The 12,612-nt window shown below is 46.2% G+C and overlaps 1 protein-coding gene across 1 annotated transcript in view; it reads right to left on the bottom strand.

Moving 5' to 3' along the window:
• Positions 1-1,065: 1,065 nt before the first annotated feature.
• PLCD4 (phospholipase C delta 4) overlaps positions 1,066-12,612 on the bottom strand; it is a 244,806-nt gene continuing 233,259 nt past the window's right edge. The window contains exons 13-14 of the mRNA XM_078683514.1: positions 2,400-2,549; positions 1,066-1,275 (exon numbers count right to left, since the gene is read on the bottom strand). Of these exons, the coding sequence (XP_078539640.1) occupies positions 1,178-1,275; positions 2,400-2,549 (248 nt within the window). The 3' untranslated portion in view covers positions 1,066-1,177. The remainder of the gene's footprint in view (positions 1,276-2,399; positions 2,550-12,612) is intronic.

Genomic DNA, 12,612 nt, shown 5'->3' on the forward strand with positions numbered 1-12,612 from the left:
CACGCTTACAAGTACAAACCTCCCTGCTTAACCTTTTTTTCCTACAAAAAGCAGCATAATCAACAGCGGTATTTCAGACGTAATATATAATCATACATACATAAATAAAAATAAATAAAACAGAAATGTACAATTAACACTGTAAAATGGGCTGGCCACAATGCAGCAACTGGGCTAAAACAGGGTATTACGCAACGTTGCAGGTCGACCAGAGCACGTGGCCAGGCCTGTGTGGGCGTGAAACTGACGCAGGGAGCCATGTAGCAGAAGGGCGGAGCTACACCAATAGGCATGCTAGAAACATTTGCCAGTGCACTGAAAAAAAACATCTATTAAAATCGGATGTATGACATTACAACGCATGCTTTTACCACGCATGCCTTTACAATGCGGTTTTTACAACGCAAACCTTTACAACGCATAGCGCTTTGGGGTGCTGGATAGTGAATAGTTTAATTTACTATTCCAACTCCAGTCCCTGTGTACACTAGGGAAGGTGTTGGATAGTAAATTAAACTTATTCCCTATCATAGAGCGCCCCCCAGCGCAATGCGTTGTAATGGTTTGCGTTGTAAAAGTTGCGTCGTAAAGGCACTGCGTGATAAAAGTTGCGTTGTAAAGGATGTTTCCCATTAAAATCCTTTGCCTCTGCTGAGTGCATATACATGTTAAAATTAGCAATATCTTTGCATCGACAGACACAGGAAACAGAAAATACCATGCTAATCAGTCAAGGGCCCAAATGTAAAAAAATAAATCCCCAGTGGCGCAATACTGTTGGTAATGTACAAGTAGGAACAAATAAATAAAAGCATAGATTAAATATTATATGTACATTAGTTCTCTATGGCCCAGGGCTGCATACTTATAATGTACCCGGCAACCACAGAACCATCAATATCTTACAGGTCGGAAAACCATGTAACAAAAACAGCAGCAACAAAAACTGTACAATGTACACAATAAAAAAATATATATACATAGCGGTCAGCATTGAAGTGCAAAGCCAGGATTTAGCAGGTGAGGTATACAGACGGGCCATTTTCAGCATTGTTGAGCGTTGAGCGGTCGGGTGTACACCGTCTGCAGCATTCTCCACAGTCCCCGGGGTCAGTCCCCTGGCGGCTGTGGGGTTCAAAAAGAAGCACGGGTATGGTCCACACACACCCTCAGCAGTTTATACATTACTAAGGCTTGTGATCTTTATATGGACGAAAACAGTGGCGGGCGGGATCTTGGTGCCATCTTTGGAGAGAAGGTGGATGTGTCGATAGCCTGCAAGTGGAATAACTTGAAATAAGCATTCTTGTACAAGTACATTGCACTGATCAGTCATTCAATGAGAGTTGGGGGTTCACTGACATTAGGCCTGAAATAAACACATTTTCACACTGGGGGAAGAAGGTCAGACATATTTAAAGATGGCGGCAGCTGTGGCAGACGGTTCTCCCTCTGAGGAGGCTTCTTTCGCTATGCCAGGAGCCACATCCTGGAAACATTTTGTAGCAGCAATTGCGCCATTTCTATTTGGCATGCCTGAATCATTCCCACCGCATGCAGTTACTGGCAATCTCAAAACTAGACAGGTACTTAACATGCTAAGAGAATTCAGCAGCATCTCAGGACACTTGTATGCTGTTCTGTGCAGGACCCATGCTTCCATATACAGCCTTGTCCAGAGCAGGCACAACTGAAAATGGTACCAATCCAAAAGTCTAAATTGAGAGGCTAGTCTGAAAATATATTGTGCAGCATCCATACCTTCCACAAAAAGTTTACAATTGTGGAGCATTTTGAGTCTGCTTGTGGGATAGCCCCCATCTCACACCTAATAATAGACGGGGGAAAGATAGGAAGACAAATGAAGACCCTCTACATTTTCTGGTAGGAGTCATGTTACTGTCATGTTGGTATTCGCTGCTGTCCATGTGTAAGGAGTGAACCTCCAGCCTCCTGTTCTCAGAGATGTTAAGTTCTCAGAGCATCTAGCCTTATTCTTACTGGTGCAAATCCAGATCCTGTAGAACTGATTATAAGATAGTAGACATCAATGTCTTCTTCTTACAAATGTGAATGGCTTACTCATTCCTGACCTGCACATTAGTCCAGCCTGGGCTATCACTCCACCCTCCCCAAGGTCACTCCATCTCCATTCACTGACAGTGGCGCCCTAGTTGACGTGGTCTACAAGGCGCCTTGAGTTAGAGCAGGAGGTCACTGTTCTGGCGCTGTACAATAACCTTTGGACATTGAAAGATCCATGCCTGGGCATCTGGCCAGCTGTAGAGGGCTTCAGTCTCCAGTTCACACACACTCTATGCCCATGAAATCCATGCAACAGGTGGGAGGAACTCACATCACACCTGTCGGTCCTCTGCCACCATAAGAGAATATCTCACCTGGTCTGATGCTCGTGAACGGCAGTGTGTACTGCCCGACAAAGTCGTTCTTTGTGGCGAGGTCGTGGTCCTTCACCACAAAGCGCACAAGTGCCAGCTCGGGGACGTGGATATTGAACTGGAGAGTTTCATTCCAGACCGGATTAAATCCTGAGGGTGAAGAAAGAGAATAGACGCGGTCAGGGAGGAAGGTTACTGCTGTCGAATCATGGGCTTTAAAACGTTTAATTGTATTTATTTGTAAAAGAAACATTTCCACCATAAACACTGTATGCAGCAACAAAGCTGTAGATATGTCATGGGAAGGGAATTGGTTATGTTGATCTGTGGTGGTGTTTACCTGCAATGACTAGGACAGCACTTTGACAGCATGTGACAGATACAGTACATTGGACATACAGACATGTTTACACATATTTACAATTTAAGAAGAAGATGTGTGCCGAGAATCACACAATGTTTGGTCAAGCTGGGATTAGGACACAGGTCTCAAGGATAGAAGATATGTTGTTCTGTCACTAGGCCATATCTCTTGCCTATTGCTCTACTGGTTCACTGTTCTTGTTTCAAACTCACAGAATGTTCATCTCATCCAGGAGACCATAGCACCTCTATGCATCTTCTATCTGCTTCTGTGAGCGAATTAAAGCCTGTTTGCAGAGGCGGGCTCTCTCACAGGGCCACAATCACCCCCCAAGCACCACCTCCCAATAGCCCCACACATTTCAGGACTCTAACCCCTTTCATAACCAAAAGCCAGACAATGTGCAAACAGCAGGCAAGGATGGCACTTGGGTCAATTAAACTAGGAGTGCAATAGTCACAGGTGTGAGTGACATACTTACTCCTACATAATCATTGAAAGAAATTAAAGCAGTCGTTAAGGCGTTCAGGAGGCCACAGAGAGACCACAAAACAGCCCTAGTAAAACAAGTTCTTTAGTAAGGCCTAGTCAAAGTGAACATCTGATCAAGAGCACATTTCTGAGATATGATGTTGGCATGTAGATATATGTTGTGGTCTGCCTGTTGACACCTCTGTTGTGGTCTGCCTGTTGACACCTCTGTTGTGGTCTGCCTGTTGCTTGTGTTGCAGCTCCCAGGCTACCAGTTGCTCAATAGTATTGCCTTACAGCCTTCCGCCATGGGCAATCCCTGAAATTAAAGGCTAGTTCCATCTCTAACGGCCCAAGCCAAAGTCAAGGATCACTGATATGGAAGCGAGACTTTATAAGCAGAATAGCCCCATCTGACAGGCTAGAATACAATTAGAACATTATTTGCCTTTGAAAAAAAAGGGAGCCAGGTTTAAAGCCACCAGCGACTGAAAATGGCATCTCTCTGCTTTCACAGCTTCTGCTGTTCACTGGTTAGTTAATGTTGTGACTGTGCATGCTGGGCACTACCTACCATGAAAGAACAGAAGAAACTGCAAAAGCAGTGAAAGTGAAGCATCTATAACCCTAGTCTGTTCCTTAGCTCTGTTATAGTGCTTCACTTTGTTTGGAAAAGCAGAAGAGAAAGAAACTGGAACGGCTTATCCATAGCTCCTTCCAAGGCTTTGTGACAGTGTGTTGCATGAAGCGAGTCTCTCGCTCAGCTCTACAAGGTTGGTTTTCACATCCACAGGTGACACGAGTGAATTTAGTTGAATGCACCAGCGCTGAATGTGAAACACAGGTTATTGTAGCCCGGCAGAGCCCCGCCCAATACATAAATGAGGTGGTGTCAATGCTTTACTGTCAGGGAGCAGTGGTAATCCAAACGATCAATCATTAATGATTTACATGGGCATCCGCAGAAATGTTTCCAGGGGGGGGGGCAACATTTTAACTTCATCACCATCCTCCGACATGGTTGAGCACAAGTATTAAATACATTTAAAAAAAATCTAATAAGACAAAGAGCTTAAATAAACAAAGAAACCCACAGGGGGAAGAGAAAAATCGTGTGAGGCGCCACAGCAGACGACGACCTGGCAACTACAATAAAACAGAGGGAAAAACTAAAAATGGCCGGAAAAAAACAAAAACATTCCAAATCAAGTTGATGTGGTTCTAGAGCATGGGTACTCACAAACTTTCTCTCGGGGCCAAATTTACAGTGTGGTAGTGGCCGAGGGCTGCACCGGTGGGGGCGGGGTCAGTGGTGGTGGGGTGTTGTGCTAGAGCAACAAGAAAAACTATGACCATGAGGTTGAACACTTGCCCCTGCAGCGGACGCCTTCGTCCACTGAGCCACCAGACCTGGCATACACACATCTTTCTTTCTCTCTCTCTCTCTCTCTCTCTGTCTCCCTCCCTCTCTCTATCTCTCTCTCCCTCCCTCTCTCTATCTATCTCTCTCTCTCCCTCTCTCTATCTCTCTCCCTCCCTCTCCTTCTCTCTGTCTCCCTCTGTCTCACTCACTCTGTCTGTCTATCTCTCTCCCTCCCTCTCTCCCTGTCTCCCTCCCTCTCTCTCTCCCTCTGTCTCCCTCCCTCTTTCTCCCTCCGTCTGTCTCCCTCCCTCCGTCTGTCTCCCTCCCTCAGTCTGTCTCCCTCCCTCTGTTGCCCTCCTCCCTCTGTCTCCCTCTGTCTCTCCCGCCCTCTGTCTGTCTCCCGCCCTCTGTCTGTCGCCCTCTGCCTGTCTCCCTCTGTCTGTCTGTCTCCCTCTGTCTGTCTCCCTCCCTCTGTCTCTCTCTCTGTCTCCCTCTCTCTCTGTCTCCCTCTCTCTCTCTTTCTCTCTCTCTCTCTGTCTCCCTCTGTCTCCCTCCCTCTGTCTCCCTCCCTCTGACTCTCTCCCTCTGTTTCTCTCCCTGTGTTTTTCTCCCTCTGTCTCTCGCCCTCTCTCTGTCTCTCTCTCTGTCTCCCTCTCTCTGTCTCCCTCCCTCAGTCTTCCTCCCTCTCTCTTTCCCTCTCTCTGTCTCCCTCTGTCTGTCTCCCTCTGTCTGTCGCCCTCTGTCTGTCGCCCTGTCTGCCTCCTTCATTATGCCTCCCAACTCTGTCTCCCTCCCTCTGACTCCCTCTTTCTCTGTCTCCCTCTTTCTCTGTCTCCCTCTCTCTCTGTCTCCCTCTGTCTCCCTTTTTCCCTCCTTCTCTCTGTCTCCCTCCCTCAGTCTTCCTCCCTCTCTCTTTCCCCCTCTCTGTCTCCCTCCCTCTGTCTGTCTCCCTTTGTCTGTCGCCCTCTGTCTGTCGCCCTCTGTCTGTCTCCTTCCCTATGCCTCCCTCCCTCTGTCTCCCTCCCTCTGTCTCCCTCCCACTGTCTCCCTCTCTCTCTGTCTCCCTCTCTCTCTGTCTCCCTCTCTCGCTCTCTCTCTCTCGCTCTCTCGGTCTCCCTGTGGGAGAGGTGTGGCGCCGCGACCAGGGCGACTGACTCTGGAATCTGGGGACCACGGTTCGATCCCCGGCTCCGGCGGCAGGTTAGCCCAGCACCATGTGACTCTGGGCAATAGCTCGCTTAATCTTCCCGACGGCCCCCAGCGCCTAGAGATCCTTACGGGTGATTGTGCGCTTTACAAATGAGGACTTTACTCTCTGTCTCTTTGTCTGCCTTAGTCTCTGCCTCTATCTGTCTGTCCCTGTCTTTATCTGTCCCTGTTTCCCTCCCTCTGTTTCCCTCTCCGTCTATCTGTCTGTCTCTGCCTGTCTTCCCCTGTCCCTGTCTCAGTCTGTCTCTATCTCTGTCTGTCTCTTTCTCCCTCCCTTCCTCTCTATGTATCCCTCCCCCTCTGTCTCCCTCTCTCTCTCCCTCTGTCTCCCTCTGTCTCTCCTGCCCTCTGTCTGTCGCCCAATGTCTGTCTCCCTTTGTCTGTCTGTCTCCCTCTGTTTGTCTGTCTCCCTCTGTCTATCTGTCTCCCTCTGTCTCTCTCTCTGTCTCCTTTCTCTGTCTCATTTTCTCTCTGTCTCCCTCCCTCTGACTCTCTCCCTCTGTTTCTCTTCCTCTCTCTCTGTCTCCCCTCTCTCTCTCCCTCCCTCCCTCTCTCTCCCTCTGTCTTCCTCCCTCTGTCTCCCTCCCTCTGTCTCCCTCCCTCTGTCTCCCTCCCTCTCTCTGTCTCCCTCCCTCTGTCTGTCTCCCTCTGTCTGTCACCCTCTGTCTGTCTCCCTCTGTCTGTCACCCTCTGTCTGTCGCTCTCTCTCTGTCTCCCTCTCTATCTGTCTCACGCCCTCTCTCTCTCTCTCTGTCTCTGTCTCCCTCTCTCTCTCCATCCCTCCCTCTGTATTCCTCCCTCTGTCTCCCTCCCTCTGTCTCCCTCCCTCTCTCTGTCTCCCTCCCTCTGTCTCCCTCCCTCTGTCTGTCTCCCTCTGTCTTTCGCTCTCTGGCTGTCTCCCTCCCTCTGTCTCCCTCCCTCTCTATCTCTCTCCCTCCGACTCGCTCTCTGTCTCTTTGTCTGCCTTACTCTCTGCCTCTATCTGTCTGTTCCTGCCTCTATCTGTCTGTCCCTGTCTCTATCTGTCACTGTTTCCCTCCCTCTGTCTCCCTCTCTGTCTATCTGTCTGTCTCTGCCTGTCTTCCCCTGTCCCTGTCTCTGCCTCCATCTGTCTCTGTCTGTCTCTATCTCCCTCCCTCCCTCTCTCTGTCTCCCTCCCTCTCTGTCTCCCTCTTTCTCTCCCTCTGTCTATCTCTCTCCCTCTGTCTCACTCACTCTGTCCGTCTCCCTCTCTCTCTCTCTCTGTCTTCCTCTCTCATCTCCCTACCTCTCTCTACCTCCCTCTGTCTCCCTCTCCGTCCCTCGGTCTCCGTACCTCTGCCTCCCTCCCTCTGTCTCCCTCCCTTTCTGTCTCCCTCTCTCTCTCTGTCTCCCTCTCCCCCGTCTGTCTCCCTATCATACTCTATCCCATTATCCATCTCTTTCGTTATCCATCCCTCTTTTCCTCTCTCTCTTCCCGTTGTTACTGATTTTCCCATTTCATTTGTCCCTGCGCTATTTCCCTCCCTCTCTCTTAGTTTATAATGTACCCCTCTTTCTCACTTGTCTCCCATATACACTCTATACTTCGTTCTATTTCTACCTCCCATGTCCTTAGTCCCCTCTCTCTAAATTCCTATTGCTTCCTTGAGATTTACGTTCGTTCTTTTTCCTGTATTGAAAATTCTCCTGTTCTTCAGTTATGTCTTCTTATGCCAACTACCTGCTTTATCAAACCTTGTCATTTGCAGAAGACCCTTCTCTGTAGGCATTAAATAGATTCCTGTCCCTGTGAGTGCTTTCAGTTCTGCATGCTTCTAAAGGTTAGGAAAGTGGAAAGACCTTGTTCAACCTTTAGTAGGCATTAGATCAAAAGAAAGTTTATTGTTGAGTGGTAAAGGAAAATCTACCTATTTCTGGAGGAGTTGTTAGATACCGTGGAGACTCCACATGTGGCATTTCTTTTACCAAACTATCCTTTTTTGAAGTGATGGTGTCATATTTATTGGATTCTACTCCTGATTTAGCACTTCCTCAAAGTATCACCAACCTCTAAATCAAGCTGTAGGCTGCTGAAAATTAGAACTAAGAAGTGTGTGAGAGGCCTTGATGAATCCTTTCCTTATTAATACTGACCAGGAAACTTCTAATAATCCTCTTCTGCATCCATCCTTTGCGTTGTCATTCACTATTCTTTTTACTCCCCTTGCCACCGCCCTTCTCCACTTTTGTTTCCTACCCTATCTTTACCAATCTATTGCTCTCACCTTCTCTCCACTTAGTCTGTTCTCACTCCATCTTTTACTTGGCTGTTTCCCTCTCTCATTTTCCCCTCTCCCACTCTCTCATTGTGCTTATCTATCATTATTCCCCTCCCTTCTCGCCTCTTTTCCTATCTTCTCTCGTCAATCATTTCTCCCTCTTTCCTCTCTCCCTCTCCGTTTGTCTCTACTCCCCACTCCATCTCTTATTTTTCCTTTTGGCTCTTTCTCTCTCTCCTCTGCTCTTACGTCACCCGTCCCTGCCGCGCCCAGCCCCTCCTCACCACCCACCGTGCTTACCTGTGCCAGCCATATACCGCAACCATGATCCGTCCTGTAACCAAGACTAACACCACGACCTACATCAGTACTGGGATGTAGACCAATGTCACAACCTTGACCAATTGTGTGACCTGCACCAATAGCGTGAGGGTGGTAAATGGCGTCATTACCCACTCGAGGCTCCACCTCTGGTGAGTCACGACCCCTGCCCTCAACCAACACCCGTAATGAACAGCATATTGTAAATGTTCCAGGCAGACAAACAGCAGTCCTGGCTTTTGTGACCCTCGTGACATGAGAATTATTGGCAGAGATGCGTTTATAATTTTCCAAATCTGAGCAAAACGTGATGGCTACTGTTGTGTCTCAAGTCAAAACGTTAGCACTGTACTAGCCAAATGTAAATGATTCGTAATTAAGCATGCAACATGGACTCGCCCGTTATTAATGTGACCAAATGACTGGTGCCACAAACAATGGAACGCTCCAGTCCTGGAGTTTTATTTCACAAAACAACTGCATCGGGGTAGCTTTAGACTGGATGTTTATGAATGAACACAAATTGACCGTGCCTCTGAATTACAAGTGTTTTTAAAAGGAAAGCTCAGAACTGGACCACTGGTTTGTATAGGGGGTTCTCTGGTTATCTTATATTGAAAGCAATAATGTGCTTGGTTGGAATAAGTGACATTGTAGGGAGAACTTGATTCAACTTTGACTCAACAGGGAGGGTAAATTACATTTTTCACTACACCATTGTCAAAATCGAATTTTCATATTTTTCCATTTTTAGTCATATTGTTCTTTAAATGTAGTTATTTCAGTCCTTAGTGTTTTTTTTCCGGAGTTTTTTCACTTAGCTGTATACAGCACTCATAAGAATGAAACTTTCAATTTCAATCCGGCCTGTCACTTCAGTTTTTAAACTAAGAATGTGGCACTAGCCCGATCCCCAAACGCCCCCGCCCGTGCCCCGTAACTTTTTATCAGATCGTTGTGGCCTGCTGTGCGGGACTAAAGCTCTCGTCCCCTGCCTAAGACTTGCTAATTGTGCTGCTCGAAGGCACCAGCAGCTCCCCAAGGACTCATCGTCATCTCCAGAGGCCTGGGATGGGGGGAGATGCTCCAAGCTGTGTCTCCTCTGCCGGCCGGCTGACTCTGTGACCTGCTGGGGCTCACACTCGGGCTGCTGTTGCAGCCTTTCAGGTGTCGCCCCAGCAGGAAAGTCGGCCCAGGTATGTGGGCCCATCCTCTAGAACCGGGCCTGGATCCAGGGGGGGGCAAGCGCCCCACCTTGCCCCCCCTGCGGACGCCCATGATGATTTACACACTCAAGATCAACAGAAACAGAATATCTATTTCAAGAGGTTTGTTTTTAACTAGTTATTTTAAAATGTTAAGCTCTAGTACACATAATATTAGCAGCATTACAGAAGATCATGAAAAGCAGCTAGGCTTTTCGATAACAGTGAAAACAGGGAAAATGTGTAAGATCACAATTTATAGCCCTGACTGTGCTATCTCTAAGTGCTATGCTGGTTCTAGCAGAGTAATAAACAACAAGCCTGACTTTCGGAGGTGGTGCGCATACTTGGACAACATGGCTTGTTGTCTGCTTGGGATAGCTTGCCAGCTATTGCAACCTTTTATTTATTTATTTTTTATATATTTTTATTGACATTTGCATAGTACCAGTACAGTTCCGAATAGATATATCTCAACATTACATTAATGCTTGTTTTCATTCGACAAGGATAAGATTGCACTTTTTTTTTTTTTTTTTAAAGACCAATGGTCCCAGATTTTATTTAGTTTCACAAGTAACAAACCAAATGATCATACAATGTCATAAAAACTACAAACTTTACCCAGCCAGTAACTTGTTTCGACATGTCGGTCATACATAAGTAAAAATAAACAGTAGCCAGGGGAGATGCATTAGTTCGCAATTATCAGTGCCAGGAAAAGTCTCGGGTTGCAGTGCCTGTAGCATGTGTCACTGCAAAAGGACCAAGGTGGTCATAAAAGCCAACAGCGATTGTTCTAGGCCGTGTTCCCTGGTTGGCACGGATGAGGTCAAAGACAGGAGTCACATCCCATCGCGCCATATGGATCGCTGGGCTACAGTCTCCTGATCGTGGCAGTGTGCAATAAACATTGTGTAAAGGGTAAACAGGGAGGGGAAAATGAACGTCATTGTGAGTACAGCAGAAACGAACTCACTGTCAACCAAGAGATACAACAGGGAAATAATGAAAAAAAGGAAATAAAAAAGAAAAGGAAAAAAGAAAGGAGGGAGGAACACTTCAACAACAGTTGGACTAGTATTAGCGTGTACAGTAGTGTATCAGTGAATAAGATTGCACTTATCATATGATATTGGTTACTTCTGTTCTTATCGTCCCATTTTATCACATAGATTGCATATGTCACTGTCATGTTTTCAACTGTAAACAACATTAACCTTAAACTTATCCCCCACCCCCTCCAGTTTTACTGGAAACTGGAAAGTCACCTCCTTATCAAATACCTCAACTGTCTGAGCTATTATCTGGCACATGGGGGGCCTCAGGCGTCCCCGATGCGTCATTCCTACCCTGAATGGGTTGTAATGGGTCTACCTCCCTCTCTGGGGGGTCATTTTCTTTGGTTATATCTGTTATCATTAAATACCAAGCCCTCGCATTCTCTTCAAGTTTGTTGTCCTTCCTAACTTTTTTCATTCAAGCTAATTCTGCGGTGGCCCACTCCTGCATATCCCTGGCCCGGGGAACATCCTTTTCAATGCGGATGTTACCCCGCAGTGCTTTTACGACGCGTCCATTACAACGCAAGTCGTAACCACGACTTGCGCTGGAGGGCGCTAAAGGATAAAGAATAGTATATTTACTATTCCAACACCTTCCCTACTATCCACGGGGACTGATGTTAGAATAGTAAATTATACTATTCACTTTCCGCATCCAACAAAGCAAGTCGTTGTAACGACTTGCGTTGTTAAAGACGCGTTGTAAAGGCACACGTTGAAACGGTACGCGTTGTACCGTCATACATCCCCCTGGCCTATCTCTCAACCATGGGGGGATCTGAACTCAACCACCAAACTGTATTCTTCTTTTTGCTAATACTAAGCCCAGTTGAATGAATTTCCTAGTAAGTTTTTTGTTTTTTGGTGCGGGAAGGAGCCCCAGCACCACCCCTTTGATAGTGTTTGGTATTGTCCATCCTGTGACAGTCTGCAGGTTGTCTATCACTTTCCCCCAATAGTCCGCCTACTTGGGGCAATCCCATATCATATGGACAAAGTGTGTCCCTGAATACCTGCATCTGGGAAAAGAGTCTGCATGTTCAGGGTAGATTTTATGAAGCACCCGGGAGTCATGTATGCCTGATGTATTACATTATATTGTATTAATTTGAACCTTGTTTTAGAACTTATCTGTTAGACCCCTTCATGTGCTCTCTTCCATTCTGTTCAGCTATTGCAACTTATCTAAGATGGATTTGCAAAGTCACCTTAGGAATGTTTAGATAATCATAAACAACAGGAGATGTACTGATAAGGTAAAAATACGTTATATGACCTTGGAAAAGGCACCCGCCCCAGACTGTTGTTGCACTGGGGGGTTTGTTAATGTCTATATCTGAATGACCGGACATTTTCACAGTTCTTGTACCGATATGTACAGATGACATCTGCATCAAAGACAGACATGTTGTTCATTCTACATAGTTTGAGGTAAAATGGCAGCCTCCATGGTCTAAGATGGCGACCTCAATTACCTAGGATGGCTTCGGGGCCAAAAGTAAAAAAGCTGGATAGGCTAACTAAAATGGAGAGTATTGTTCAAATGGAACCTGTTCTGCGTGTGTTTAAGAATCTAAAACTAAAAGAAAGAAGCCTAAAAGCAAGTGATTCAAATAATAGAATTACGGCGGGAAACAGTCATAAGATTTATGACATTCCTGGCATAATTTATAAGCTAAATAGTCACAAAATTATCACTGAATGTGTTTTGATAGACCTTGCTCATCAGACATATTCATTATACATTTACTTCTTTTTGTTTTGGTGTGTCTTTATTCATTGGTGATCCTGATGAAGGCCTATGAATGCAGATGCATCCTGATTGAAGGGCCAAAACATGTCCTAGTTTTCTATACGTTTGTAGTTTTATACCTCTGCACTGTATAGTTTCTTGGGGGCAGATGTATCAAAATACCTATTTGCGATTCTCAAATAGCGATCTTTTGAGAATCGCTATTTGAGAATTGCAAAATGGT

This window comes from Lissotriton helveticus, chromosome 3_1 (genome assembly GCF_964261635.1).
Source record: "Lissotriton helveticus chromosome 3_1, aLisHel1.1, whole genome shotgun sequence".
Taxonomy (NCBI): domain Eukaryota; kingdom Metazoa; phylum Chordata; class Amphibia; order Caudata; family Salamandridae; genus Lissotriton; species Lissotriton helveticus.